Source organism: Heloderma suspectum, chromosome W, assembly GCF_057233095.1.
Source record: "Heloderma suspectum isolate Gila_16-S chromosome W, 16-S_ref, whole genome shotgun sequence".
In the NCBI taxonomy this organism is placed as follows: Eukaryota; Metazoa; Chordata; class Lepidosauria; order Squamata; family Helodermatidae; genus Heloderma; species Heloderma suspectum.
Genome location: NC_139475.1, coordinates 28,767,195 through 28,792,486, shown reverse-complemented (window position 1 = coordinate 28,792,486; position 25,292 = coordinate 28,767,195). Strand labels below are relative to the sequence as shown.

General features: G+C 47.4%; 1 protein-coding gene across 4 annotated transcripts in view; it reads right to left on the bottom strand.

Annotated features, from left to right (window-relative positions):
* Positions 1–25,292, bottom strand: part of LOC146333957 (mitochondrial coenzyme A transporter SLC25A42-like) — a 133,823-nt gene that overhangs the window by 23,920 nt on the left and 84,611 nt on the right. For 2 of the 4 annotated variants that reach the window (XM_084825004.1, XM_084825007.1), the window contains one exon: positions 15,318–18,543. The exons of 1 other annotated variant lie outside the window; for it this stretch is intronic. In XM_084825004.1, the coding sequence (XP_084681130.1) occupies positions 18,521–18,543 (23 nt within the window). In that variant the 3' untranslated portion in view covers positions 15,318–18,520. Of the gene's footprint in view, positions 1–15,317; positions 18,544–23,597; positions 23,651–25,292 lie in introns of those variants that run through there. One more of the 4 variants, XR_014786405.1, reaches the window with a different exon arrangement.

The window sequence follows — 25,292 nt, the reverse complement described above, 5'->3', positions numbered from 1 at the left end:
GAGCCCCAGAGCAGTTCTGATTCTGAGAAGGATCAGCAATATGTGGGAGAGGAGCCAGCTCATCCCTCACAGGCACAGCAGCTGGCAGAAATTCCTCCTGCCGGCATTCCTGGGATAGACAGTGACCCTGGCAGCGAGAGAGTGCGGGAGGGGGGCTTGCTGGATGCTCGACGCTGAAGCAGGGAGTGATGAGCGATGGAGGGCGCAGAAAGGAGGCGTAGCGCTCGTTTGGCGCACAAGCAATGGTCGCGTCCTGAGGACCCAAGGGAAAGAGGGAGGACCTCTCCCTAGCCCATAAGTTCAGGGTCTTCCCGTGATTCTCCTTCAAACGGGGACCAACTGCCTACTCAGCGCATAGGCCACTCTGCTGTTCCTTGCTTAGTCGCTGGTGCTTAGCATCTGAAAGAGACATTAAGTTGTAAAAGGATTAAAGCCTTGAAAAGAATCTTCTTGTCTGTGTCTTGAGTTGGCTAGTGGAGTGTACTGAGAGAGGCTGCCAGGGCATTCCTGACACATTGTTTGTTATCTCTGAACTTATGAATTCAATCCTGGAGTTCTGATCATGCTTTTTACTGACTACCTAATTCCCAAAGTAACTACTGTGTATATTTTTGATTCCTGTGTGTGAGTTCAGTAAAATAACCCCCTTTTGGACTTGCATCCATGGGCATCATTGCAACAAAGCTGAGATGTGCTGTGACCAATGTTCAAAAATCCCTTAGACCAGGGGTGAGCAGAAGATAGCTCCCCAGATGTTTTGGACTTCTGTTCCCAGAATTCCCTGCCAGCATGACCAATGCTCAGGAATGCTGGGAGTTGAAATCCAAAACATCTGGAGATCTACTTTCTGCCCACCCCTGCTTTAGACACATGTATCTTGGGCCGCGGTGGCTTAGTGGTTAAGACGCTGAACTGCAGACTGGAAGGTTGGCAGGACAGCAGTTCGAGACCCGAGTGCCGCGTGACGGAGTGAGCTCCCGTCTTCAGTCCCAGCTCCTGCCAACCTAGCAGTTCGAAAGCAAGAAATTGCACGTAGCTAAATAGGTACCACCTCGGTGGGAAAGGTAACAGCGTTCCGTGCACCTGGGTGTTCAGTCATGCCGGCCACATGACCACGGAAGCGTCTTCGGACAGCGCTGGCTCTTCGGCTCAGAAACGGGGATGAGCACCGCACCCTAGAGTCGGACACGACTGGTTGGGGACGCCTTTACCTTTACCTTTATCTTGGAATGCAGGGTACATTAAATTAGAAGTTAAAAGTTTAAACCTTTAAAGCCCTAAATGGTTAGTGCTGCCTGTGCAACAGAATTCAGGACATAAGAAGGGTCCATCCAGTCCAGCATTTTCTTCACAAATTGGCCCATGGAAAACCCACAAACAGGACATGAGTGCAACAGCACCCTCCTGCCCATGTTCCCCAGCAACTGGTGTACATAGGCACATTGCTAGCACAGGGAGGAGCTGCTCCTCCTAATGCTGGCCGAGTCCTGGGCTTTGTGCACCAGTTGGGAAGAGGCTCACAGGGGGTGGAGCATGGAGGGAAAGCCCCACCCACACCCTGGAGGAGCCAAAGGAGGCTCTGCACTCTGGATCAGGCCCACAGGCCGGAGGTTCTGCATCTTTTTCAGAAGATGTGTACAATTGTACACATATTTAGAGAGGGCTTTCATTAGCAGAAGGTACTGTCTGATACCCCTTCATGGATCACTGCCTTGTTGTGGCGAAGGGGCTTGCGTGACTCAGTGAAGCCATAAGCTGTGCCGTACAGGGCCACCCAAGACGGACAGGTCATGGCAGAGAGTTCTGACAAAATGTGGCCCACCGGAGAAGGAAATGGCAACCCACTCCAGGATTCTTGCCAAGAAAACCCCATGGAACGTATCCCAAGGCTACAAGAGATGATGCCAGAAGATGAGCCCCTCAGGTCGGAAGGTGTCCAGTATACTCCTGGGGAAGAGCAGAGGGAATTTCCAAGTAGCGCCAGAAAGAGTGAGGCGGCTGGGCCAAAGCCGAAAGGACACTCAGCTGTGGATGTGTCTGGTGGTGAAAAGAAAGTCCGATGCTGTAAAGAACCATATTGTTTAGGGACCTGGAATGTAAGGTCAATGAATCAAGGTAAGCTGGAGGTGGTCAAGCATGAGATGGCAAGATTGAACATCGACATCTTGGGAATCAGTGAACGAAAATGGACAAGCATGGGCGAATTTAATTCAGGTGACCATCATATCTACTACTGTGGGCAAGAATCCCTTAGAAGGAATGGAGTAGCACTCATAGTCAACAAAAGGGTGGGAAAAGCAGTACTGGGGCACAATCTCAAAAATGACAGAATGATCTCAGTACAAATCCAAGGCAAACCATTCAACATCACAGTAATTCAAGTTTATGCCCCAACCACTGATGCCGAAGAAGCTGAGGTTGATCGGTTCCATGAAGACCTACAACACCTTCTAGAACTAACAACAAAAAAAGATGTCCTCTTCATTACAGGGGATTGGAATGCTAAAGTAGGAAGTCAAGAAATCACCGGGATAACAGGCAGGCATGGCCTTGGTGTACAAAATGAAGCAGGACAAAGGCTAATAGAGTTTTGCCAAGAGAACACGCTGATCATAGCAAACACTCTTTTCCAACAGCACAAGAGGCGACTCTACACATGGACATCACCAGATGGTCAATATCAAAATCAGATTGATTATGTCCTTTGCAGTCAAAGATGGAGAAGCTCTATACAGTCAGTAAAAACAAGACCTGGAGCTGACTGTGGCTCAGATCATGAGCTGCTTCTTGCAAAATTTCAGCTTAAATTGAAGAACGTAGGGAAAACCACTAAACCATTCAGGTATGACCTAAATCATATCCCTTATGAATATACAGTGGAGGTGAGGAATAGATTTCAGGGATTAGACCTGATAGACAGAGTGCCTGAGGAACTATGGATGGAGGTCCGTAACATTGTTCAGGAGGCAGCAACTCAATCCATCCCAAAGAAAAAGAAATGCAATAAAGCCAAGTGGCTGTCTGATGAGGCTTTACAAGTAGCTGAGGAAAGAAGGGAAGCGAAAAGCAAGGGAGAAAGGGGAAGATATACCCAACTGAATGCAGAGTTCCAGAGAATAGCAAGGAGAGACAAGAAGGCCTTCTTAAATGAACAATGCAAAGAAATCGAGGAAAACAACAGAGTGGGAAAGACTAGAGATCTCTTCAAGAAAATCGGAGATCTCAAGGGAACGTTTTGTGCAAAGACGGGCATGATAAAGGACAAAGAAGGCAGGGACCTTTGATTGTGTGGATCACAACAAACTGTGGCAAATTCTTAAAGTGATGGGAGTACCAGACCACCTTACCTGTCATACTGCAATCTTAACATACTGCAATCTTAACATAGATTGCAGTATGTGAACCGAGAACTACTGAAAGTACAAGCTGGGGTTCGAAGAGGCAGAGGAACTAGAGATCGAATCGCCAACATTCGCTGGATCATGGAGAAAGCAAGAGAATTCCAGAAAAATGTCTATTTCTGCTTCATTGACTACGCTAAAGCCTTTGATTGCGTGGAACACAACAAATTCTGGCAAATTCTTAAAGAGATGGGAGTACCAGACCACCTTACCTGTCTCCTGAGAAACCTGTACGAGGGTCAAGAAGCAACAGTAAGAACCGGACATGGAACAACCGATTGGTTCCAAATTGGGAAAGGAGTACGACAAGGCTGTATATTGTCGCCCTGCTTATTTAACTTATATGCAGAGTACATCATGAGAAACGCCAGGTTGGATGAATCACAGGTCAGAATTAAGATTGCCGGGAGAATTATCAACAACCTCCGATGTGCAGACGATACCACCCGAATGGCAGAAAGCGAAGAGGATCTCAAGAGCCTCTTGTTGAGGGTGAAAGAGGAGAGTGCAAAAGCTGGTTTGAAGCTCAACATTAAAAAAGCTAAGATCATGGCATCTGGCCCCATCACTTCCTGGCATATGGAAGGGGAAGAAATGGAAGCAGTGACAGATTTTACTTTCTTGGGCTCCAAGATCACTGCAGACGGTGACTGGAGCCATGAAATTAAAAGACGCTCGCTCCTTGGGAGGAAAGCTATGGCAAACCTAGACAGCATAGTAAGAAGCAGAGACATCACCTTGCCGACAAAGGTCCGCATAATCGAAGCTATGGTTTTCCCAATAGCAACGTATGGCTGTGAGAGCTGGACCATAAGGAAGGTTGAGCGCCGAAGAATCGATGCCTTCGAACTGTGGTGCTGGAGAAGACTCTTACGAGTCCCCTGGACTGCAAGGAGGTCCAATCAGGCAATCCTAAAGGAAATCAACCCTGAGTGCTCATTGGAAGGACAGAGACTGAAGCTCAAACATTTTGGCCACCTAATGCGAAGAGAAAGCTCTCTGGAAAAGACCCTGATGCTGGGAAGGACTGAAGGCAAAAGGAGAAGGGGGCGGCAGAGGATCAGCTGGCTGGATAGCATCACCGATGCGATGAATATGGACTTGAGCACGCTCCGGGAGAGGGCGCAGGACAGGAAGGCCTGGCGTGCTATGGTCCATGGGGTCACGAAGAGTCGGACACGACTGAACAACAACAACTGTCATAGGATCAACCCATTGGTCTGTACTGCTTACACTAACTGTCAGTGGATTCCTAAGGTTTCAGACAAGAGCTTTTCCCAGGAGATGCTAGGAACTGACCCTGGGATCCTTCTGCATGCAGAATATATGTATGTATGCATGCATGTATTTATTTATTTATTACATTTCTATACCGCCCAATCGCCAAAGCTCTCTGGGCAGTTCACAATGAAAACCATCAAATACAACAGTCAATTTCACAGTCAATTTCAAAAATCAATTTCACAATGAAAACCATCAAATACAACATCAGATGCACTATAAAAGTTTCAAAGTGCTGTATAAACTGGAAGTGAAAGCCAAAATAGAACCTTAGCAGCAATACACTGATTTAAAACATAGTAACAGATTTAAAACAGAAACAGAAAGACTGAAATGCCTGGGAAAATAAATCTTCACCTGGCACCAGAAAGAGTACAATGTAGGCGCCATGCAAGCCTCTCTGGGAAGCTCATTCTGGAACTGGGGTGCCACAACAGAAAAGTCCCTGTTCTTGGTAGCTTTGGTGCTGAGCTACATCCATTGTCCCAAGGATATGTGCTGCAGATGCTTTCTTTGCAAGCTGAAGTCCCCTGTTTCCCAAGAAAGGGTGACTGTCAGTGTTCTTTCTATGGGATGTCTCCCGTATTTGAAGGGTGCTGTGCCGCTAGGGAATCCTCTCCATTTAGATTTAATTTCTCTCATGTGCTGCTGCTGTTCCTGTTTTTGTTGGTGTTAAGGCTCCACCCAGTGGTTGATGTTGGAATTTCCACAGACTGTCCGAGCATCTCAGATCCGGATTCAGTTCCAAGGGGGATTTGCCAGCCAAAAGTGTACTGTGCAAAGTAAGGAACCTGGCTGTGGGTTGTATAATGTCCGGGGTGCAAACCTCAGGCTCAGAGGGCAAATCCAGCCCACCTGGCATTCCAGTCCGGCCCTCCAGGGTTCCCCAGAAGGCCACACCCCCTTCCCCCAACTGCCAACTGTTTGATGGTTTCCCTGCTTTTCCACACTTCCCCTCATCTAAACTGCTGAAGTGCCTCCCCTAAGGTCTAGTTACCGGGGGGTAAGAGCTTTAAGCTAAAACACACTGGTATTTTGGGCCCTGCCCCTTTTGCCTTTGCCCCCGCCCACCCCTGGGATGTGGCCCTCGAGAGCTTCTCCAAAATGGAATTCAGCCCTTGGGCAGAAAGAACTGGCTAATGGGGCACATCTTTGATCTGGAGTCGCTCGCCCTTTCAGGCCCAAGACCTGTTGCTTACATTTCTGACTGATGCAACAAGCGCCACATCTGGGAACTCATGCAATCAAGTCCAATTCACTTAAGCGTCCCTCCTTTCTGTTGTATTCTTTTGACTTGGAATGACCACATGGACCAATGTTCCAATCAACTCTTCTTCAGTATTGTGTCCAGTCCTGGGCACCATGTTTTTAAGATTATAAGCAGAGCCATGCTGGAGTAGACCAACGGTCCATATAGTCCAGCAGTCTGTTCATACAGTGGCCAACCAGCTGCTTGTAGGAAGTCCTCAAATGGGACGTGAGCTCAACAGCATCCTCCTGCCCATGTGCCCCAGCAACTGGGGACTAATAGCCATTGATAGCCTTATCCTCTGTGAAAGAAGATCACTGACAAACTGGAGTGTGTCTACAGTAGAGATGTATGAGAAATTTGTTTCAGTTCATTTTTGATCAGGAGTTACTGAGTTTGCACCTTCTGGACTGAACACAGACTCAGACGTAATCTGTGTTTGAAGTCTGTACATTTCTGAGCCTGCAGCGTAGACCAAAAAAACCTCATTGGACAACATGTGTACATTTGAAACATGCACATTAAAAAATGTGTCCTTTTGAAAACTGTGCACAAATACACTTTACTTAGGGGAAAGAATGTGTGCATTCCAAAAATGCACACAATTGATGCATACTTTTGGAAAAATACGTGCAAAAATATGCACAGGTTTTCATGTGAAAAGGAAAAAAACAAAACTCTCCATCTGATACGAACTCAAGTCGGAACGAGCTTTGAGATGGAATTCGGAGAACTTCGGCATGCTCAGGTTTTGCTTATTCGCACCTCCCTAGTCTACAGAGGAGCGACCAGAATGGAGAGGGATCTGGAAACTAGGGCTGTACATGGACCCCCCAATCCGTTTCAGATACTCTGAAGTGACCCCTTGGATCAATTCGGACCCCCTCTGCTCAGACTCGGATCCGAATCCGAAGTGAGATTCGGATATCTGGATCGCCCGTTTTTGGCGTTTTCCCATTGACTTGCATGGGAAAACACAAATGGTTATAACTTTTTCAGTTTTTATGATACATACATGGAATTTAGTGACCTCTCCACCCCCCTGGAGAGGAGGTCACCTGCAAAATTTCAGACAGTTTGGCCCAGGGGTTTTTGTGCTAGGTGGAGTTAAAATCTGATGTTTTCCACAGAAACTCTCAAAGCAAAGAGCTGTAACTTCTCCCTGTTTCCACACACGCATGTGACACCTGGGCCTCTCCCAGCCCCCCTTGAGGACATTGCACCCCCCAAAGCCCAGGCACTTTGGCCCACCAGCTTATGTGCTAGGTGCAGGTTGAATTTGATATTCCCAGAAACTCAGACCAAACTCCAAGGGGAAAGTGTGTTGAAGCAGAGGTCACGATCCCTAATCTCTGCTGCAGGTTTCTTTGAAGTGCAAAGCAACCCTTATTCAGAAGAATCACACTTTCAGCCTCTCTATGGCTGAATACACACATTACCTGGCAGGCAGGCTGGAAGAGGTGTTTTTTTTTTATCTCCTTTTGTTTATTTCTAGCACACACTAAATGAGTATTTTGAATGAACATGGTCAGTGCTTAGCCCAGAAGGGCCACTTATTTTTGAATGCTGGAGACCTCCACCTGGTGGACCTATACTTCCCCACCCCATCTCCTCCATGGTGGCCTGCCTAAGCCTCTTGGGGGTGAGAGACTGTAGGCCCCCAGGCCTGTAAGCAAGCTAACAGTAGTTCTGGAGATGCTTAGAGAGCCATAATGCTCTCTGCTTTGGTTCATTATTAGCTGCAATCCCTTGCAGTTGAGCCTCTCAGCTCATAAGATGAGTCAAAGGCCGGTGTAGTGCCCCCTCAGCACATTCCAGAGCTAACGAGCTCTGGTACCATTTATCTTATAAGAGCCTAGGATGCACCAGAGAGTAAAACTATGTTTATCTTAAGCCACAGGTGTCCATGATGAGAAAATTGTGATAGCCTTGCTTCTGCCAAATATGTTACCAAGCACTCCTAGGCTATGCTGGGAAAGTTGTAGATAAACTTGAACACAAATGATTAATGTTTGTACCTGTCATACTATCTCACTGCTCTGCCTGAACAATATGTATGCTATAAAAGTCATCATGCATCACAGCACTTGGTTCAGAGCTTCTGTCTGATCCGATGATTGGGTACACCTGTGCGCTGTAAATACTCAATAAATGTCTCCTTGTAAGCAAACCTGGATCTGGCTTATCACTTTGGCACCCCTAAATCTTGGAAGCCTGTTGGGGGATACAGAGATGGAGAGCTTGCAGGAGTTCCAGCGGCACTACCAGCCTTCCGCTTGCCCCTGCTGCCGGCCTGCCTGCGGGGACGTGGGGCCTCTCCCCCGAGCAAGACCGATCGGTGCTCCTCCTCGAGTGCAGGAGCAGGCTGCTGGTGCTGAAGTGCCCCGGCTGTTTCCCCTGCTCAGAGACGCCTTGCAGTGGCGGCAGGCGGCAGGCGGCAGTGCTGGGAGTGGCTGCCAACCCAAAGTGGCCCCGCGCGATGCTGCCCTGACGTTTCGGGGGAGGAGGAGAGGCAGACTGCCTGCCTTGAGTCTGGGGGGGCACCACACGAGTGGAAGAGGAGTGGGGTGCTGGAGCCTCTGCCTGCTGCTCCTCCTCCCACACACCCTGGAGGGTCTCCTCCTCGCCCTCCACCACGCTGAGGACACCGGACACCTCTGACCGAACGTCCATCAGCGGGCTCCCCTCTTCCACCACAGAAAGAGATGCTGCTCCGCCTTGGGCAAGAGTGCGACTGCTGCACCTGCCCACACCTAGCCCCCACTTTATTTCAATGCCGAAACCAAACACAGACGAGAGGCTTCAGTCTGCAGCTTTTAATCCATTACTTCACAGGCTCATACAGATGCAAATTCTCAGTGACTCTCAGTCTACAAAGGAATGCCTTCAGGGGATTCAAAAGGAAGTTACGAGAGTTGCCCGCCATTTGAAGAGGAAGGCGGTCTCGCTAGCCTAACTTAAGGGGGGGAGGTCCCTCTCTCTCGTGAGGCTTCTGAGCGCAGCTTCTCACGCAAGGCCAATTGGGTAGACCATCTAAGTTCCGCCCCTGCCTTCTCTCTCTTTGCTCTGCGCCTGCGCCTGGCGTCTATTAGGTCAATCTCCTGTTTGCTGCTTCTCGGGGGGGGGGGGGGGTGAAGAGGGACCCTCATCCTCAGCCAGCTGGACGTTTGTAACCTGAGAGGCCGGCCCAGTCATGTCTGGACTAGCCTGGGAAAACACATCCCCAGAATCTGAACTGCTATCCCACTCCCTGAGCTCAGAAACACCCCTGACAAACAGTGGCCACCGAGCACTGCTGCCCTACTGCACCGGGATGCGCTATCTGGACTGGAGGACAGACAACTTGGCTAACAGTGCTGCTAGTGAAGCAGCACCTTGCCCACCTCTGCCCCTGCCAACACCCCGAAGATGCCTCATAATGCATGGGATTGCTTTGATTTCTCAAAGAGAATAGACAGCGGTTCTGAGAGCTCTTCCGCCAGTTCCTTTATTACTCTAGGGTGCAGTTCATCTGGCCCTGGAGATTTGAGCTCATTCAAAGTAGTTAGGTGTTCCTTGACCACATGCCTATCGATCTCAAGCTGCAATCCTGCCCCTCCAGCCTGTGCTTCGCCTTTGCCAGGGGGGCCATACACCCTCTTTTGGGAGAAGACTGAGCCAAAGTAGGAATTGAGCACCTCTGCCTTTTCTTTGTCCTCTGTTATCATTTTGCCATCCTTATTTAGCAGTTGAACCACCATTTCTTTCCTCTGTCTTTTACTATGAATAAGAGGACAGGTCCTCCTATAAATCAGTAACTGGTTAAAGAACAAAAAGCAGAGAGTAGGAATAAATGGTAAATTCTCCGAATGGAGGGAAGTAACTAGTGGGGTCCCACAGGGCTCTGTATTAGGGCCAATGCTTTTCAACCTTTTCATAAATTATCAGGACTTAGGAGTGAGCAGTGAAGTGGCCAAGTTGCAGATGACACCAAATTATTTAAGGTGGTTAAAACAAAAAGGGATTGTGAAGAGCTCCAAAAGGATATCTCTAAACTGGGAGAATGGGCATCGAAATGGCAAATGTTGGGTTGTGGTTCTCACTGCTGCCCCTTTCCTTAACTGCTTCTTCTACAGCTTCCCTGTTCCCCCTCAAAGAAGTGCCATTATTGGATAAAGTTTGAAAACAGCACAGAATTCTTTGGATGCTTCATTGCCTACCAGCTTGATATTTGGGGGGAGAAGTTTTAATGCAGGAGAACATGAGATCCAGACACTGAGAATGCTAGTTGTCTCAGCATCTCTCCACTCAGCCTTGACAATGAGTCGCATAACATCTATGACATCCAAGATGTCATTTTGTTCTGAATGGCGGCCGATTAGATCTGAGAGCCACGTTGGGTATCATTTGGGGAGCCCCTCCTCCGTTCCTGCACAGGTGAACTCAAGGACGGTCGCACTCTTGTTGGACTTTCTGGTTTCCCCCGACTCGTTTTCTCCCTCAGGTCCTCTTTGGAGAATATTGAAAGAAAGTGGACAATTTCTCTCTTTGGCATCCAAAATAACAATTTAATAAGATATTTTAAAAAACAAAACAAAAAAGTACCACTCCCATGCAGGGTTGAAAAGGTCCTATCTCTGCTGAGTCAAGTTTGGGGATATGGGTTTTTACTTCTTACAGTTATATAGGTATCCAAATGGCTTCAATTAAATAAACAAGTTCAAGATCCACTGGTATTTTGGGAGATCCAGCTTTGAAGGAAGGCCTGTTGATCTGGAGCAGAATTTGATTTGCTTACCTGTAGTTTTCTGACAGCAAGAAAACTGGGGATGTGACTTGCTGGAAAAGGCAAACTATTTTGTGGCTCTAACTCTACCCCACCCAGCGAACTCAAGTTCATTTGTTGTCCGTCATGATTCCTTTCCCCCTTGCTCCCCCTTATGCCTGGAGCAAAGGTCCCTGATCAACAGCTCCCTTAAGTGACTCCTTGCTCTCCCTTTCTGCCCTTATGCCTAGAAGTCCCACCACTGAGCACAGGCACCTCTCTCCCTCCTCAAAACTCACTTTTTTTTGCACAGCCTTTGGCTCACCCTCTCACCCCTCACCCCAGCTGTAACCAAGCTTTCAAGTCTCTGCCTCACTTTGTTGTCGATCTTACATGGTAAGATCCTTGAAGGCAGGGACCCACCTGTGTTGCCTCTGAACACATAGTGCACCATATACGCTAATGGTGCACTATGCAAAAAATACTACTAGTAGTACAAATAGCTTTGGCAATAAAGTGAAGGGCGAAACGTTGTTAGCAGTGGAATCCGATGCATATTTACTTGGATGTAATTCCACTATAGCAGAGGCTGCAGAACCTCAGGCCTGGGGGCCACGCCTGTCCATGCTGGGGTCCCAATCTGCCCCCCAGGGTTCCCTAGATGGCCACACTCCTTTCCCCTGGCCCCACCCTCTTTCTCCCAACCACTGATAGTTTGATGGTTTCCCAACTTTTGTGTAGCTGGCAGTCAAAGCTTTAAGCTAAAATAGGGTGGGATTTTGGCCTCACCCCTTTTGCTTTTGGCCCCACCCATTGCTGGAATGTGCCCCCCAAAAGCTTCTCCAAAATGGAATCCAGCCCTTGGGCTGAAAGATCAACACTCCTGCAATATTGGCAGTGGGGCTTACTCCTAGGTAAGTATGCACAGTGCAGAATGTCAAAAGCAGGTTGGCAACGGGAGAAGATGATCACCAGCATATTACATCTATGCTGGGAGAACTGCACTGGCTGTCTGTATGCTACCTGGGTGAGGATTAAGGGTACTTCTTCACAAAGCCCTAAATAGGGATGTATGGAATTCATAAAATCTGTTCTGCCTGCATTTTGCAGATTGTTAGGTGCCTTTTGTTCAGTCGTTCTGATGGAATCAGATTTTTCCCAAATTTGTGCAAATTCACACTTGCGCAAATGCACAAATTCCCCCCAATGCATATTTTTCATGCTTTAGCCTATGGGGGAAATGCGCATTTTTGGCCAGTGCTTTTTTTATTTCACCTATTTTTCTATGACTAAATTTGCAAAGAATTCCGGAAAGGTTAAAAAAAAAAAAAAGGTCCACAAGTCTGCGGAATCCTTAGAGCTTGGGACGAGCCAGTCCGCTGCAGAATCCATGGGCTGGAGTCATAGAAATCCAAACTGATTTGATTCTGTTGCAGATTTCCCTGACATCCCTAGTTCTAAACAACTTGGGACCAGGATACTTAAGAGATCGCCTGATCCCCTACCAGCCTGCTCAGTTGCTGCACTCATCAGGAAATAGCCTCCTGGTGGTACCAAAGATTTCAGAGGTCCATTCCAGGATGACTTGGAATAGGACCTTTAGTATGGTAGCACCCACTCTCTGGAACTGCCCACCACTGCAAGTGAGGCAGATGCCAACACTTCTGGGTTTTCAGTGCCTACTGCAGAGTTTTTCCAACAAGTGTTCCCAGTAATCCTGTCTTCTGTATACAGTATTTAATTATGATGTTATACTGTATTTTTGTACATCACTTAGAAATTTATTTTAATGTAAGCGATTCATAAATATGGTAAATAAATTAAATAAAAACTGTGGAACAGATTTTAACCTGTCCCCGAAGGTTGGAGCCTTAGTTGATTGGAAACACGGTGCCATTTGTGTACACAAGCACAAATCCAGGTGTGTGAGTGGGGTTGAGGAAGCAAAGGATATAACCTGGCCTGTAAGATGATGATCAGAAAACAGACTTGGGACATGCGTTCCTTCCAAACTATCTTGAAAACAAATGCCACAGCACAAGCCTGGTTGTTTTTTCAATTGAAAGAAATCATATAATTTCATAAAAGCGTTTGTGCCTGCTTGCTTGGAGGCAACCCTGATTTGCCCCAGGCAATCAAGCAAGCAAGCCTTAACAAGCCAAAGTTCAAGGCGTGTCATGCCGGAGTCACTTGCTCACCCCTCATCTGGAAATGCAGCAGTTTCTTCCGATATTGGGAAGAGTGTTTTTTCTAAAAAGTCCTGTCCGTGTGAAGTTGCTGCTCAAAGGGAAGCAAAAACAAACAAAAATAATATTTCGCACACAAAACACACATCCCAGGTTAGATAGCTGGGGAGGGGTAGGTTGGAAGTTGTTTGCTTTCTTCTTCCGTTTGCAGCTTGGCTCGCTCGCTTGAACCACCTGGAATTCTTTGCCTCCGTAAGTGCCTCCTCTGTTTGTGGAACATATTCTGGATTTCTTGGGGGGTTGGTTGGAGATGGCCTCAACAGTGAGAACAAGGTTGTCCCAGATGTTTTGGAGTTCTGCCTTTCCCCCTTTTCAATATGGCTGGAGCTAACTTTAAAAGTCCCCATTGCTTCACTGCACATCTCGTTCTCCCAAATGTCCAAACACCACTACCGCCCCGCCTTGACCTTTTATAGCCAGTCAGTCCAAAAAGCAGACTCTCCCACTTCCCCGATCTAATCTTCATAGAAGACAAAACAGGGGAAGGTGGGGGATTGTCCTCTGCCTCACTGGATAATCTTTTAATTCTGTTTATTTGTTCCAAAATAACTTGAGAATATGCTTTTTGATCACTTGTTGGACTAGAAACCAAGAGAACAAAGAAGCGTATTGATTTTTAAAATAATAATAATTACATAAAGCTTATACCAGGGGTGCGGAACCCCCAGCTCATGAGCCTAATCCGGCCCGCAGACTTGGGTTCTCTCTGTAGGCCCGTCCCCAATCCCCATCAGTATTGCCCTGGCCATGGGTGTTCAACTCTTAAGTTAGAGGTGCCAAGATAGTGATAAATCAGATTCAAAGGTTTACTTACAAGGAGACTTTATTGGGTAACTTACAGCACACAGGCGTACCCAATGGTTGGATCAGACAGCTCCTCTGAACCCAGAGCCACTGGGTCAAATGGGTTTTATACAATACATGTTAGCAATGAGGCAGCATAACAGCAGCAAGCGCCCCTAGCGCTCATTCTCAGCGTAGACTAGAAGTGTTTGGTTCTCAAGCAGAACTACCTAAGAGAAACAAACTTTGCTTCCCAGGCACATCTTGATAACACTCTCACTCATTAGTATGGAATGTGCTAGGCTGTGCTATCAGCCCTTTGACTCATCCGCACATGCTCAGAGGCTTACTAGCATGGGAATTGCACCAATAATGACCTTAAGCAAGCATTATGGATCTCTAGGCCCCTCTAACACCACAAATGGCTTGGCTACGCTCCCGGGGCCAATACACCGTCCAATGGGGAAAGCCTGCACACAGCAAAGCTAGGTCCTGGCTGCCCTGCTGGGTAGCAGATCTTCCAAACAACATTAAGGGATGTGTTGGACACATCTGCAGGGTGCCAGGTTGGTGGGAGGCTCCCCTGGAAGCACCTGGCTGGCCCCTGTGAGGGGCACAATGCTAGACTAGGTAGTCCTTTAGTCTAATCCAGCAGGGTGGCTCTGACGATGTTCCGAGTGCCATGGCTCTTCTCAATCATGCCAAAGAATCTTGGCATGTGACCTCCTAGCTAGCTACAGAACCTGTGTTCCAAAACTTGTCTTTCTTATAACCCAAAGCTATCACAAGGTCCATCAGTGTGCAACCAGAATCTGCTTCCATTGTCAGATCAGCGCCTTGGGCTAGCGTGAGACAGTGGAAATACTGATTATAAATTTAATAAGTAAATTTATTTACCCATTATTAATTTGTCAAATATTAATTCATCAATTTGTCAGTTATTAACCCATCAATTTATCAATTATTATTAACCCACCATTAATTTGTCAATCCACCATTAATTTGTCAATTATTAATTGATCGTTGATTTATCTATTAACAATCAATAATTAATTTATCAATTACCCATTTATCAGTTCATAATGTTATGGAGGGAGCAATCCTACCGAGACAGGTGGCCACCTCCAAACTCAGAGGCGACTGCCTATCCAATGCAGGGCAGGAGAAGCATGGAGGGGATTGCTCCCTCCATGCTTCAGCCACCCTGCATTTGCAGCTAGACACCTGATTTCGGCTGTCTAGCTGCGGGAAGGCAGAGTGGGAGAAGCAGCTGCCGGATGATACGTTGGATGTGTCGTACCGGCATTTATGCCTTCCCTGCCCTGGAACACCCCCAGGAACGCCCCATTGTCACTGCTCCATGTTCCTCTTTTGAGCACGGAGCGCAGGGCTGTTCTGAGGTGCTTGCGAGGTAGCATGGGAGGAGGGGAAGGTCAGTTCTCAGGGAACCAACGTATCCTATGACTAGCAGCCATAGGGTTGCACCCTAATAGGGTAGAATCCAACATAAGCCCTACTTAGAGTAGATCCATTGAAATGAATGGAACTTAAGTTAATTGTGACTAACGTAAATCCCGTTCATTTCAATGGATCTACTCTAAGTAGGGCTTATGTTGGATTCTACTCACAATTTGTTAACTCGTTGATATTGTTACTAATTAGTTTTATTTCTTTTGGGTGTAGCTACGTTACATCAGTTGCAGCCAAAGCAGAGTTGTCTTGTGGTAACTTTGAGATTAACAAATGTATTGTGGCAAAAAACATTGTTTATTTTATTTATTAATATTTATATACCACTTCATATTAAAAAACACTATTAATTATTATTTATTCCATTTATGTGTCGCCCTATAGCTAAAGCTCTTGGGGCAAGTGACCATAAAAACGAAGTGAAGGGAGCTTTCTACTCTGCACGTATCGCGTCTGCAAACTCGCACCCACCTGAGCTGTTCAGGGTGGTTAGGGAGCTGAGTCAGCCTCCCCCCCCCCCCCTCCGATCTTAGGGCCTTTGGTAGCTCGCTGTGGTGCCTTTAATGAGTTTTTCGCAGATAAAATCTCTTGGACACAAGCCAACTTGGACGCTGCCGTGGGGACAGAAATCAAAAGTGGGGTGTCCAGCAACTCTGCTTGCACGATTAAACTGGATCATTTTCAGCTTGTGGCTCCTGATGATGTGGACAAGCTGCTTGGCTTGGTCAAAAAGACAACTTGCCCTCTCGATCCCTGCCCATCCTGGCTTGTAGTCCAGGGAGGGGAGATGGTAAAGCAATTCTTGCTGACTAATATTAATGCCTCCCTAAGGGAAGGCAGTTTCCCATCATGTCCAAAAGAAGCAATTGCTAGACTGCTTCTGAAGAAGCCTTCCCTGGACCCCCTGGACTTCAATAATTATAGGCCAGTAAGTAATCTACCATTTGGGGGCAAGGTAACCGAGGAGGTGTCCATTCAACTCCAAGCAGTCTTGGATGAAACTGATTACCTGGACCCATTTCAAACCGGCTTCAGAGCAGGATATGGAGTTGAGACTGCCATGGTCGCCTTGGTGGATGATGTTGGCCTGGGAATCGATGGGGGGAGTGCATCCCTGTTGGTTCTTTTGGCTGTCTCAGTGGCATCCGATACCATTGACCATGGTATCCTTCTGGATTGCCTGAGGGAGTTGGGGGCACTGCTCTGCAGTGGTTCCGCTCCTTTCTCTCAGGACGGTTCCAGATGGTGTCACTCGGGGATAGTTGTTCCTCCAAAAAGGAACTATTATGTGGAGTCCCTCAGGGCTCCATTCTATCCCCGATGCTGTTCAATACCTACGTGAAACCGCTGGGAGAGATCATCGGGAGTTTGGGGCTGGGTGTTATCAGTATGCTGATGACACCCACATCTATTTCTCCTTAACATCGTTATCCAAGGAAGGCAGGACTCCTCTGAAGGACTGCCCGAAGTCAGTAATGGCTGGATGAGGGAGAACAAGCTGAATCCAGGCAAGACCGAGGTGCTCACCGTGAAGGGCCCTAATTCGGGTATTGTGGTCTGTCAACCAGTTCTGGGTGGGGCTGCGCTCCCCCTGAAGGAGCAAGTTGGTAGCTTGGGGTGCTTCTTGCCCCAACCCTGCTCCTGGCACCCCAGGTGGAGGCCATGCTGAGAAGTGCCTGTTACCAGCTTCGGCTGATTCGCCTGCTACGCCCGTTCCTGGAACATGCGGACCTGGTAACGGTGGTGCACGCGCTGGTCACCTCTAGGCTTGATTTCTGCAACGCGCTGTACTTGGGGCTGCCTGTATGTTTATTTCGGAAACTTCAACTGGCACAAAAGTTTGCCACCAGGTTGGTCTCTGGGACCCCCCGAGGAGACCGTATTACACTGGTTTTGAAATCCTTACACTGGCTGCCAATTTGTTTCCGGGCAAAATATAAAGTGCTGGTTCTTACCTTTAAGGCCTTGCATGGTCTGGGTCCCAGGTACCTTAGGGAGCGCCTTCTCCCCTACGTCCCAGCCCGCCACCTAAGGTCCTCTGAGGGCTCTCTACCGCGGCCGCCTAATGTGAGACTGGCAGCCACACGCCAGAGGACCTCTTCCTCTGCCGCCCCTCAGTTGTGGAATGACCTGCCGGTGGAGATGTGCCTGCCGACCTCCTTGAAGGACTTTGAGCGGGCATTAAAGACGCTGTTATTGCGGCAGGCCTTCCCTTGTTAGAACTCGCGGTCCTCTTGCTGACTCTTGTATGCTGTTTTAAGCAGTGTCGTTTTGAGCTGTGTTTTATCGTTGGATGTTCTGAACAAATCGCTTTTGGTCCAAAGTTGCTTTTAGGTATATGTTGTTTGTCCGTACGTTTTGTGTAAATGGTCTTTAAACTTTGCATATTGTATTTTAACGTTTCAGCTTTTGCAACCCGCCCAGAGACCTTCGGCTGTGGGGCGGTATAGAAATACTACTACTACTACTGATAATAATAAATGTGAAAGTTGGTTTTAAAAGATCTAGCCGTAGATGACTGGCACAGGAAAATATGGCCTATATAAAGATGATCTGTAAATGGACTGTCCTTTTTATTAAGAACAGAGTGGTTGTGATAAAACCATTTGACTTTTTGGGGGGGAAGGTTGAAAAGGTGGTGGAAAACCTTATTATATGTTGGGCTGATGCGCAGCTGCCATGCCTACCTAGCTGGAGAAGGAAGCATTTTTAATTATCCATGATGCTCGCAAGGTGCCATTTCCCATCATTGCCCTAGGGCATGGTGGGAAATGAAAGTGCCTCCCTGTTGCCACCACTGCAAAGTAAGCCCACCGTGAGTGGTGATTTGCGCTTTGTCATTTAACTGTGGTTTGAGTGATTTGTCTTTAGCTTCTCGTTTATTCATTGTTAGTGTTTGTTTTTTTAAGTTAGTGGTGTGGCTTAAAATCTAAAAGATAAAAGGTGTGTGTCTGCATATATGTCAATATAGATTTAGATTATATATAAACAGTCTCCAGAGGAATTGCCAGGGTGCCCATCCTACTTCCATTTATAGAATACAGCTGGGAGGTGCAACAGAAGTGTTGCAGCACGGAGTGTTCCAGCCAACCATCCAGTGGTGCCCTCCTCCCCAATACTCCATTCCCTCTTCCCCTCCTACACCAAACATTCTGTAGCCACTGAGCACACTCAGTGCTCATTGGAACACTTGGGGGGATTCCTTCTCTCTCTCTCTCTCTCTCACACACACACACACACACACCATTTTTCTAAATATATAGTTTTTTGTACTTCTTTTTTTAAATCTATGTTTATTTTATTTTTATAAATGAAATAAACACTACCAACAACATAATCAGAATCTTCAGTTGCCAACAATACAGGATTCTGAAGAAAAAAACAAACAAAAAAAGGATTATATTAAACTTCAATAAGAACAAACCAAATATCCAAATATAAATCCAATTGCAGATTATACCTATACAGCATTCTTCCAAACATTGCAAGTATTATTAAATCTTCAATCCGCTGCACTATAAACGGTGAGCCTTAACTTTCAGTATCACAACCTCAGTCTTATAGCAAAGGAATGGGAACAAACACTCCATTTCCATTGGCCATATATTATCATTCAGTTTGTAGCAGCCATATCGGGGGTCAGACTAAGTAGCCTCATGCAGTCTCATGCTTCATGTTCTTGCTGAGCTCTTGCTCTCTGAAATATATGTTTGTAAGCTGACGAGACACAGGAATTTCTTATCTTGTCAACAAAGGCTAAGGTCACAGTGATATGTATATCTTGTTCTCTGCTGTTCTCTGCTTATCATGGCTACCCTATAACCCATTTCTTGTATTATAAACAATGGTGCTAGGAGAGGAAATGTTGAGGACTGCAACCCCACGCGGGAGGAGGAGGAGGAGCCATTTCCTATGTGTCACAATATCTATAAAAACAATGTGCTGATGTAAATCGGGGCTTTTGGCTCTTTGGAAGTGATTCCAGCCATAAAGCCAGTGCATTAAATGAAGAACTCTTTTTCCTTCACTCCGTGGTCTCTCTGACTCTGAGTTCTGCAACATAAATGGTGCCGTGACTCGGATGTGGCAGGCTCTGAGACAGAGAGTTGGCAGTTGCCTGCTCTTAATTGCCGCACCGGGAGGGAGGGCTCGGCACACGCCTCCCTTTCTTGGCGCCACCGACCTTTTTGTCGGGTGAACGAGAGAAAGCCTGCGCTGAGCCTGCCCAAACGGCAGCGAGCAGCAAGAGAACCTTGGGAAGCGGAGGAAGGAACTTGAGCCCTGCCTGTATCGCAGCTGCAATTGAGTTGAAACCCACATTGGAAGCCTTCAGGAGAAAGGCAAGTATATGGAATGAAAAGAGGGCCCCGGCTTTAGGAGAAAGGCCACTGGGCAGAAAAAAAGAGGGCCCCGCCTTATGAAGAAGGCCAGTGTTAGTATACGTATACAAAAGGTGACCCACCCGATTGGGAGTGGAGGGGGGACTTGATCACTCCCCCGAGCAGGCACTAATACTCAGCAAGGCGCTGAGGAAACTGCTTCGCTCTAGTGGAAAAGTGGGTGGCAGGGACATATGGATGCAGTGGAGAGATTGATGATTGTGTGAGTGGCTACTGCGGTTTCTGTTGCATACCGTTGACCGTCCGGGTGCCCAGGCCAGTAGCAAAGTGCGTGGTGTGAAATTCCTCTTGTGCCGGTCAGTGAGACCCCTTACTCGCTGACCAATCCCCTTCCCTCTTTGTGTCCGTCTTCATCTTAAGTGGGAGGCTATGGGAGGTGGGGGAAGCAAGATTTGCACCCCCTTGAGATGTATGTTAAAAAAAAAAAGGAAAAAGATTTTTTTTAAAAGGATTCAGAATAGAGAGAGGAAACAGCAAAAAGCTCAAGGCCGAGCTGAGAGAAAAAAAAGAACAAGATCTGAGGCTGTTAATTAGAGAAATGTTGCAGGACAGCCTGGCTTTTAACGAAGCGTGAGAGTGTGAGGCCGAAGAAGTAGCTTTAGCCTAGCGCGCCAAGGGGGGGGGGGGGAGGAGAATTGCCCACAACTTTCTGAGTTGTGCAACATCATCACCTCGCCTAATTGAGATGAAATCCCTAAGAAATGGAAACTGAAAATGAAGACCCAGGAGATGAAGGCGCAAAATGGAGAATAAAGGTGAAGAATCAGCCCCCAGGGCACAGGCTAGACCCCCCTTCGAGTGGAAAGTGTGCCATAAGACTGGCCCAAGGCAGAATGAAGCGGAAAGACCACGCTGAAGATCTCTGTCAAGGTAACCGTGTTTAGCTTTGAACTGTCCTGGAATTTCATAGAGCCTGTAGACCATCAGCTATATGATTTCTGAAGAGCGTAACCGTTCAGCTTTTGCCGTGGGATTCCCTGCAATGAAGAAACCTCACTGATTTGAGTGTCCAGTGTCAGACTGCCTGAGTGTGTGTGCTGAAGAGACCGAGAAACCAGACAGCATGTTCCCGGCCAAGCCAAAATCATGCTACTACCATGCTCCTGGAAGCTGCAGTAAACTGTGTAAGCTGGGAGACCCAACCTGATTGAGAAGAAAAGAAGATATTAGAGTAACCGTCTTAAAAAACAGTGAGATCTGTGTGGCTGGCTGGCTGACGCTGTCAGTGATGTTACAACTTTAAATTACGACTGTTTTCCTGTTTGAGACCCCAGCGAAGAAAGCTGACCCGAGTTATTTGTTGCCCGTGCCAAAGCAAAGATTTAGCTGCCCTGTACCTCATCCTGTCCTGTTTCCCGCCTCCCAGCTGAGCAGAGCAGAGCAGAGCAAGCTGCTCCAGCTGGTCCAGGGACTACAGAAGCAGGCAAGCTCCCAGAGAGCGAGCGAACAGAGCGAGTGGACAGGGGGAGCAAAAAGGAGTTGGTCAGGGGAGTTGCAGTGGTTGAAGAGACAAAGGAGACAGAGGCTAAGAGGTAAGTGGGTTGCAGGAAGCCCAGGGCGCTGCCCTTTATCCTTCTGACTGGCTGTGAGCTCACCAGGAGCTTCTGAGAGCTCCAACTGAATTGGAGGGGTGTGGCCTGAGTACTCCCAGCAGCTGACTGGGCGGGAAGCTTCAGTCTGTTTCCCGCCTCCCAGCTGAGCAGAGCAGAGCAGAGCAAGCTGCTCCAGCTGGTCCAGGGACTACAGAAGCAGGCAGGGTCCCAGAGAGCGAGCGAACAGGGGGAGCAAACAGGAGTTGGCCAGGGGAGTTCGGCAGGGGAGGTCAAGGGGGAGGCCCCTAACATTTATTTTTTTTTTTTTAACTAACTTTTTCCCATTTATTTGTCTTGTAACACACACTTCCACACCAGTGGGACTCTGCTTTTAACCTCTACTGAGCAGAGGAGCAGGCACAGGCTAGTCTAGAACAATCACAAAGCTAGACACAAAAAGGGAAAAGGGGCTATGGAAGGACAAGACTCTCCAGTGGTGGTGACCTGCAAGGTGTGTGCCATGTTTGTTTTCTTGCCTGAGAACAACATGGCCTACACCTGCAACAAGTGCAAGTTGATCACGCTGCTGGAGGAAAAAGTAAGTGGACTGGAGCGGCGACTGTCAACCCTCCGGGGAATAAGAGAACACGAAGAGTTCTTGGACAGAACGGGGGAACTACAGCAGCAAAGGGAAGACCAGAAGCTTGAAGAGCAACAGCAAGATGAGGCAGAAGTGGGAAATGCTGAGGTGAAGAAAAACGGAGTAGAGGATACTCCTTGGAAAACGGTGACAGTTAGGAGAAGAAGAACTAGACGCCACTCTGCACCAGTGGAAGCGGTGGAGCTGTGGAACCGATTCCAGGTACTTGCAGATGAGACTGGAGGACAGCCTGCAGAGGAAGAATCACAGGGGAACCTGCATGAGAGTGAGCAAGAGGCTAAAGGTCAGTCAAACAGAGGCGATGAAACCCAGGCCTACAAGAAGAAGAAGAGAAGAGTGGTAGTAGTGGGAGACTCCTTGCTGCGTGGGATCGAGACCCAAGTATGTCGCGAAGACCCGTGGACTCGCCAGGTATGTTGTCTCCCGGGAGGACAGATTAGAGACGTGACTGAAAGGTTGCCTGCACTCATAAAGCCCACTGACAGGTATCCCTTTCTTCTCATCCATGTGGGAACAAATGATACCGCCAAGCGGAGCTACGAAGAGATCACGTCAGACTTTGAAGCTTTGGGAAGGAAACTCAAGAACTTTGGGGCCCAGATAGTTTTCTCATCCATCCTTCCAGTAGTTAGAAGAGGGATAGAAAGGGAACGAAAAATACTCCGGGTGAATGACTGGCTACGAAGGTGGTGCCGACGAGAGAGATTTGGATTCTGGGACCACGGGCTATACTTCCTGGAAGATGGGCTGTTGGCTAGGGATGGGTTGCACCTCACAAAGGCTGGGAAGAATGTGTTTGGCCACAGCATGAAGAACTTCATCAGGAGGGCTTTAAACTGAATCCTACGGGGAAGGGAGATGTAATGTTGGGGGTAACAATGGACGTAGGCGCATGCACTGCAACGGAGAGAACAGCGCTGATAGCGCCCAATAATAGTCTTCAGACACAGGTAGGAAGAAAGCCAGACTATGAAGCACATGGTCTTCGATGTCTATATACTAATGCCCAGAGTATGGGAAACAAACAGAACGAACTTGAACTCTTAATACAGGAGGGAAATTATGACTTGATAGGTATAACTGAGACTTGGTGGGATGACTCTCATGACTGGAATACAGCAGTTGAAGGATATAACTTGTTCAAAAAGAACAGGAGGAACAGAAAGGGAGGCGGGGTTGCACTGTATGTGAAAAATACATATCTCTGCACAGAAATACAGGAGGAGGAGCTTGGTAGCCCCATCGAGAGCATCTGGGTTGAAATAAATGGAGCAAAGAATAAAAGGAACCTGGTGGTCGGAGTCTACTACCGGCCACCCAATCAAGGAGAAGCCAAGGATGAAACTTTTGAAAAGCAAATAGCCAATGTTTTAAGGAAGCATGATTTAGTAGTAATGGGGGACTTCAATTTCCCCGATATTTGTTGGGAGACAAATTCTGCAAAACATGGCCCCTCCAGGAAATTCCTGACTTGTGTGGCGGATAACTTCCTCCTACAGAAAGTAGAGGAAGGAACTAGAGGATCGGCTATCCTTGACTTGATCCTAACCAACAGAGATGACTTAGTGGATAAAGTAGCAGTTACAGGAACTCTGGGGGAAAGCGACCATGTTGTACTTGAGTTCTTGGTTCTAAGGGAAGCAAAAGCCGAGTGTACTCAAACGCGTACCCTGGATTTTAGGAAAGCTGATTTTAATAAACTCAGAACAATGATCAGTAAGGTCCCATGGCAAGCAATGCTAGCGAGAAAAGGAGTCCAAGATGGGTGGGAACTTTTAAAAAAGGAAATTCTCAAGGCACAATCACAAACAATTCCAACAAGAAGAAAAGGTGGAAGACAACAGAAGAAGCCAATGTGGCTTCACAAAAAGCTTAGGGATGACCTGAAAACAAAAAAGGACACATATAGGAAGTGGAAAGAAGGCCAAGTAACAAAGGAAGAGTACAGGCAGGTAGCACAGAATTGCAGGGATGGCGTCAGGAAGGCTAAAGCGGAGAACGAGGTGAGGTTAGCGAGGGATGCTAAAAACAACAAAAAGGCTTTCTTCAGCTACGTGCATAGTAAAAGGCAGAGGAAAGAAATGGTTGTTCAGCTATTAAATAAGGATGGCAAAATGATAACAGAGGACAAAGAAAAGGCAGAGGTGCTCAATTCCTACTTTGGCTCAGTCTTCTCCCAAAAGAGGGTCTATGACCCCCCTGGCAAAGGCGAAGTACAGGCTGAAGGGGCAGGATTGCAGCTTGAGATCGACAGGCATATGGTCAAGGAACACCTCATTACTTTGAATGAGTTCAAATCTCCAGGGCCAGATGAACTGCATCCTAGAGTCATAAAGGAACTGGCAGAAGAACTCTCAGAACCGCTGTCTATTCTCTTTGAGAAATCATGGAGGACCGGGGAAGTGCCAGATGACTGGAGGAGGGCTAACGTTGTCCCTATCTTCAAAAAGGGTAAAAAGGAGGAACCTGGGAACTACAGACCAGTCAGTCTGACATCAATCCCTGGGAAAATTCTGGAGCAGATCATAAAGCAATCCATCTGGAAGCACCTTGACAACAATGCCGTGATTACTCGAAGCCAACATGGATTTGTCAAAAACAAGTCCTGCCAGACAAATCTGATCTCATTTTTTGATCAAGTCACCTCCCTTGTAGACCGTGGGAATGCTGTAGACATCATATACCTCGACTTCAGCAAAGCTTTCGACAAAGTGCCCCATGATATCCTGATGAGCAAACGAGCTCCAAGTGGGCTAGATGAAACAACGATCATGTGGATCCACAGTTGGCTACAGAATCGGACTCAAAGAGTGCTTATCAATGGGACCTTCTCAAGCTGGGGAGAGGTAACGAGTGGGGTACCGCAGGGCTCAGTCCTGGGCCCAGTGCTCTTCAATATTTTTATTAATGACTTGGAGGAGGAGGTGCAGGGAATGCTGATCAAATTTGCAGATGACACAAAATTGGGAGGGATAGCTAATACTTTGGAAGACAGAAACAAAATTCAAAGTGATCTGGATAGACTGGAGTGCTGGGCAGAAAACAACAGAATGGCATTTAATAGGGACAAATGCCAAGTTCTGCACCTAGGAAAAAGAAACCAAATGCACAGTTACAAGATGGGGGATACGTGGCTCAACCACACTACGAGCGAGAAGGATCTTGGAATTGTCGTCGATCACAAGCTGAATATGAGCCAACAATGTGATGTGGCTGCAAAAAAGGCAAATGCTATTTTGGGTTGCATTCATAGAAGCATCGCTTCCAAATCCCGGGAAGTACTAGTTCCCCTCTACTCAGCACTGTTTAGGCCTCATCTGGAGTACTGTGTCCAGTTCTGGGCAGCACACTTTAAGAAGGATGCAGACAAGCTGGAGAGGGTTCAAAGGAGGGCAACAAAGATGATCAGGGGACTGGAAACAAAGCCCTATGAAGAGAGACTGAAAGAACTGGGCATGTTTAGCCTTGAGAAGAGAAGACTGAGGGGAGATATGATAGCACTCTTCAAGTACTTGAAAGGTTGTC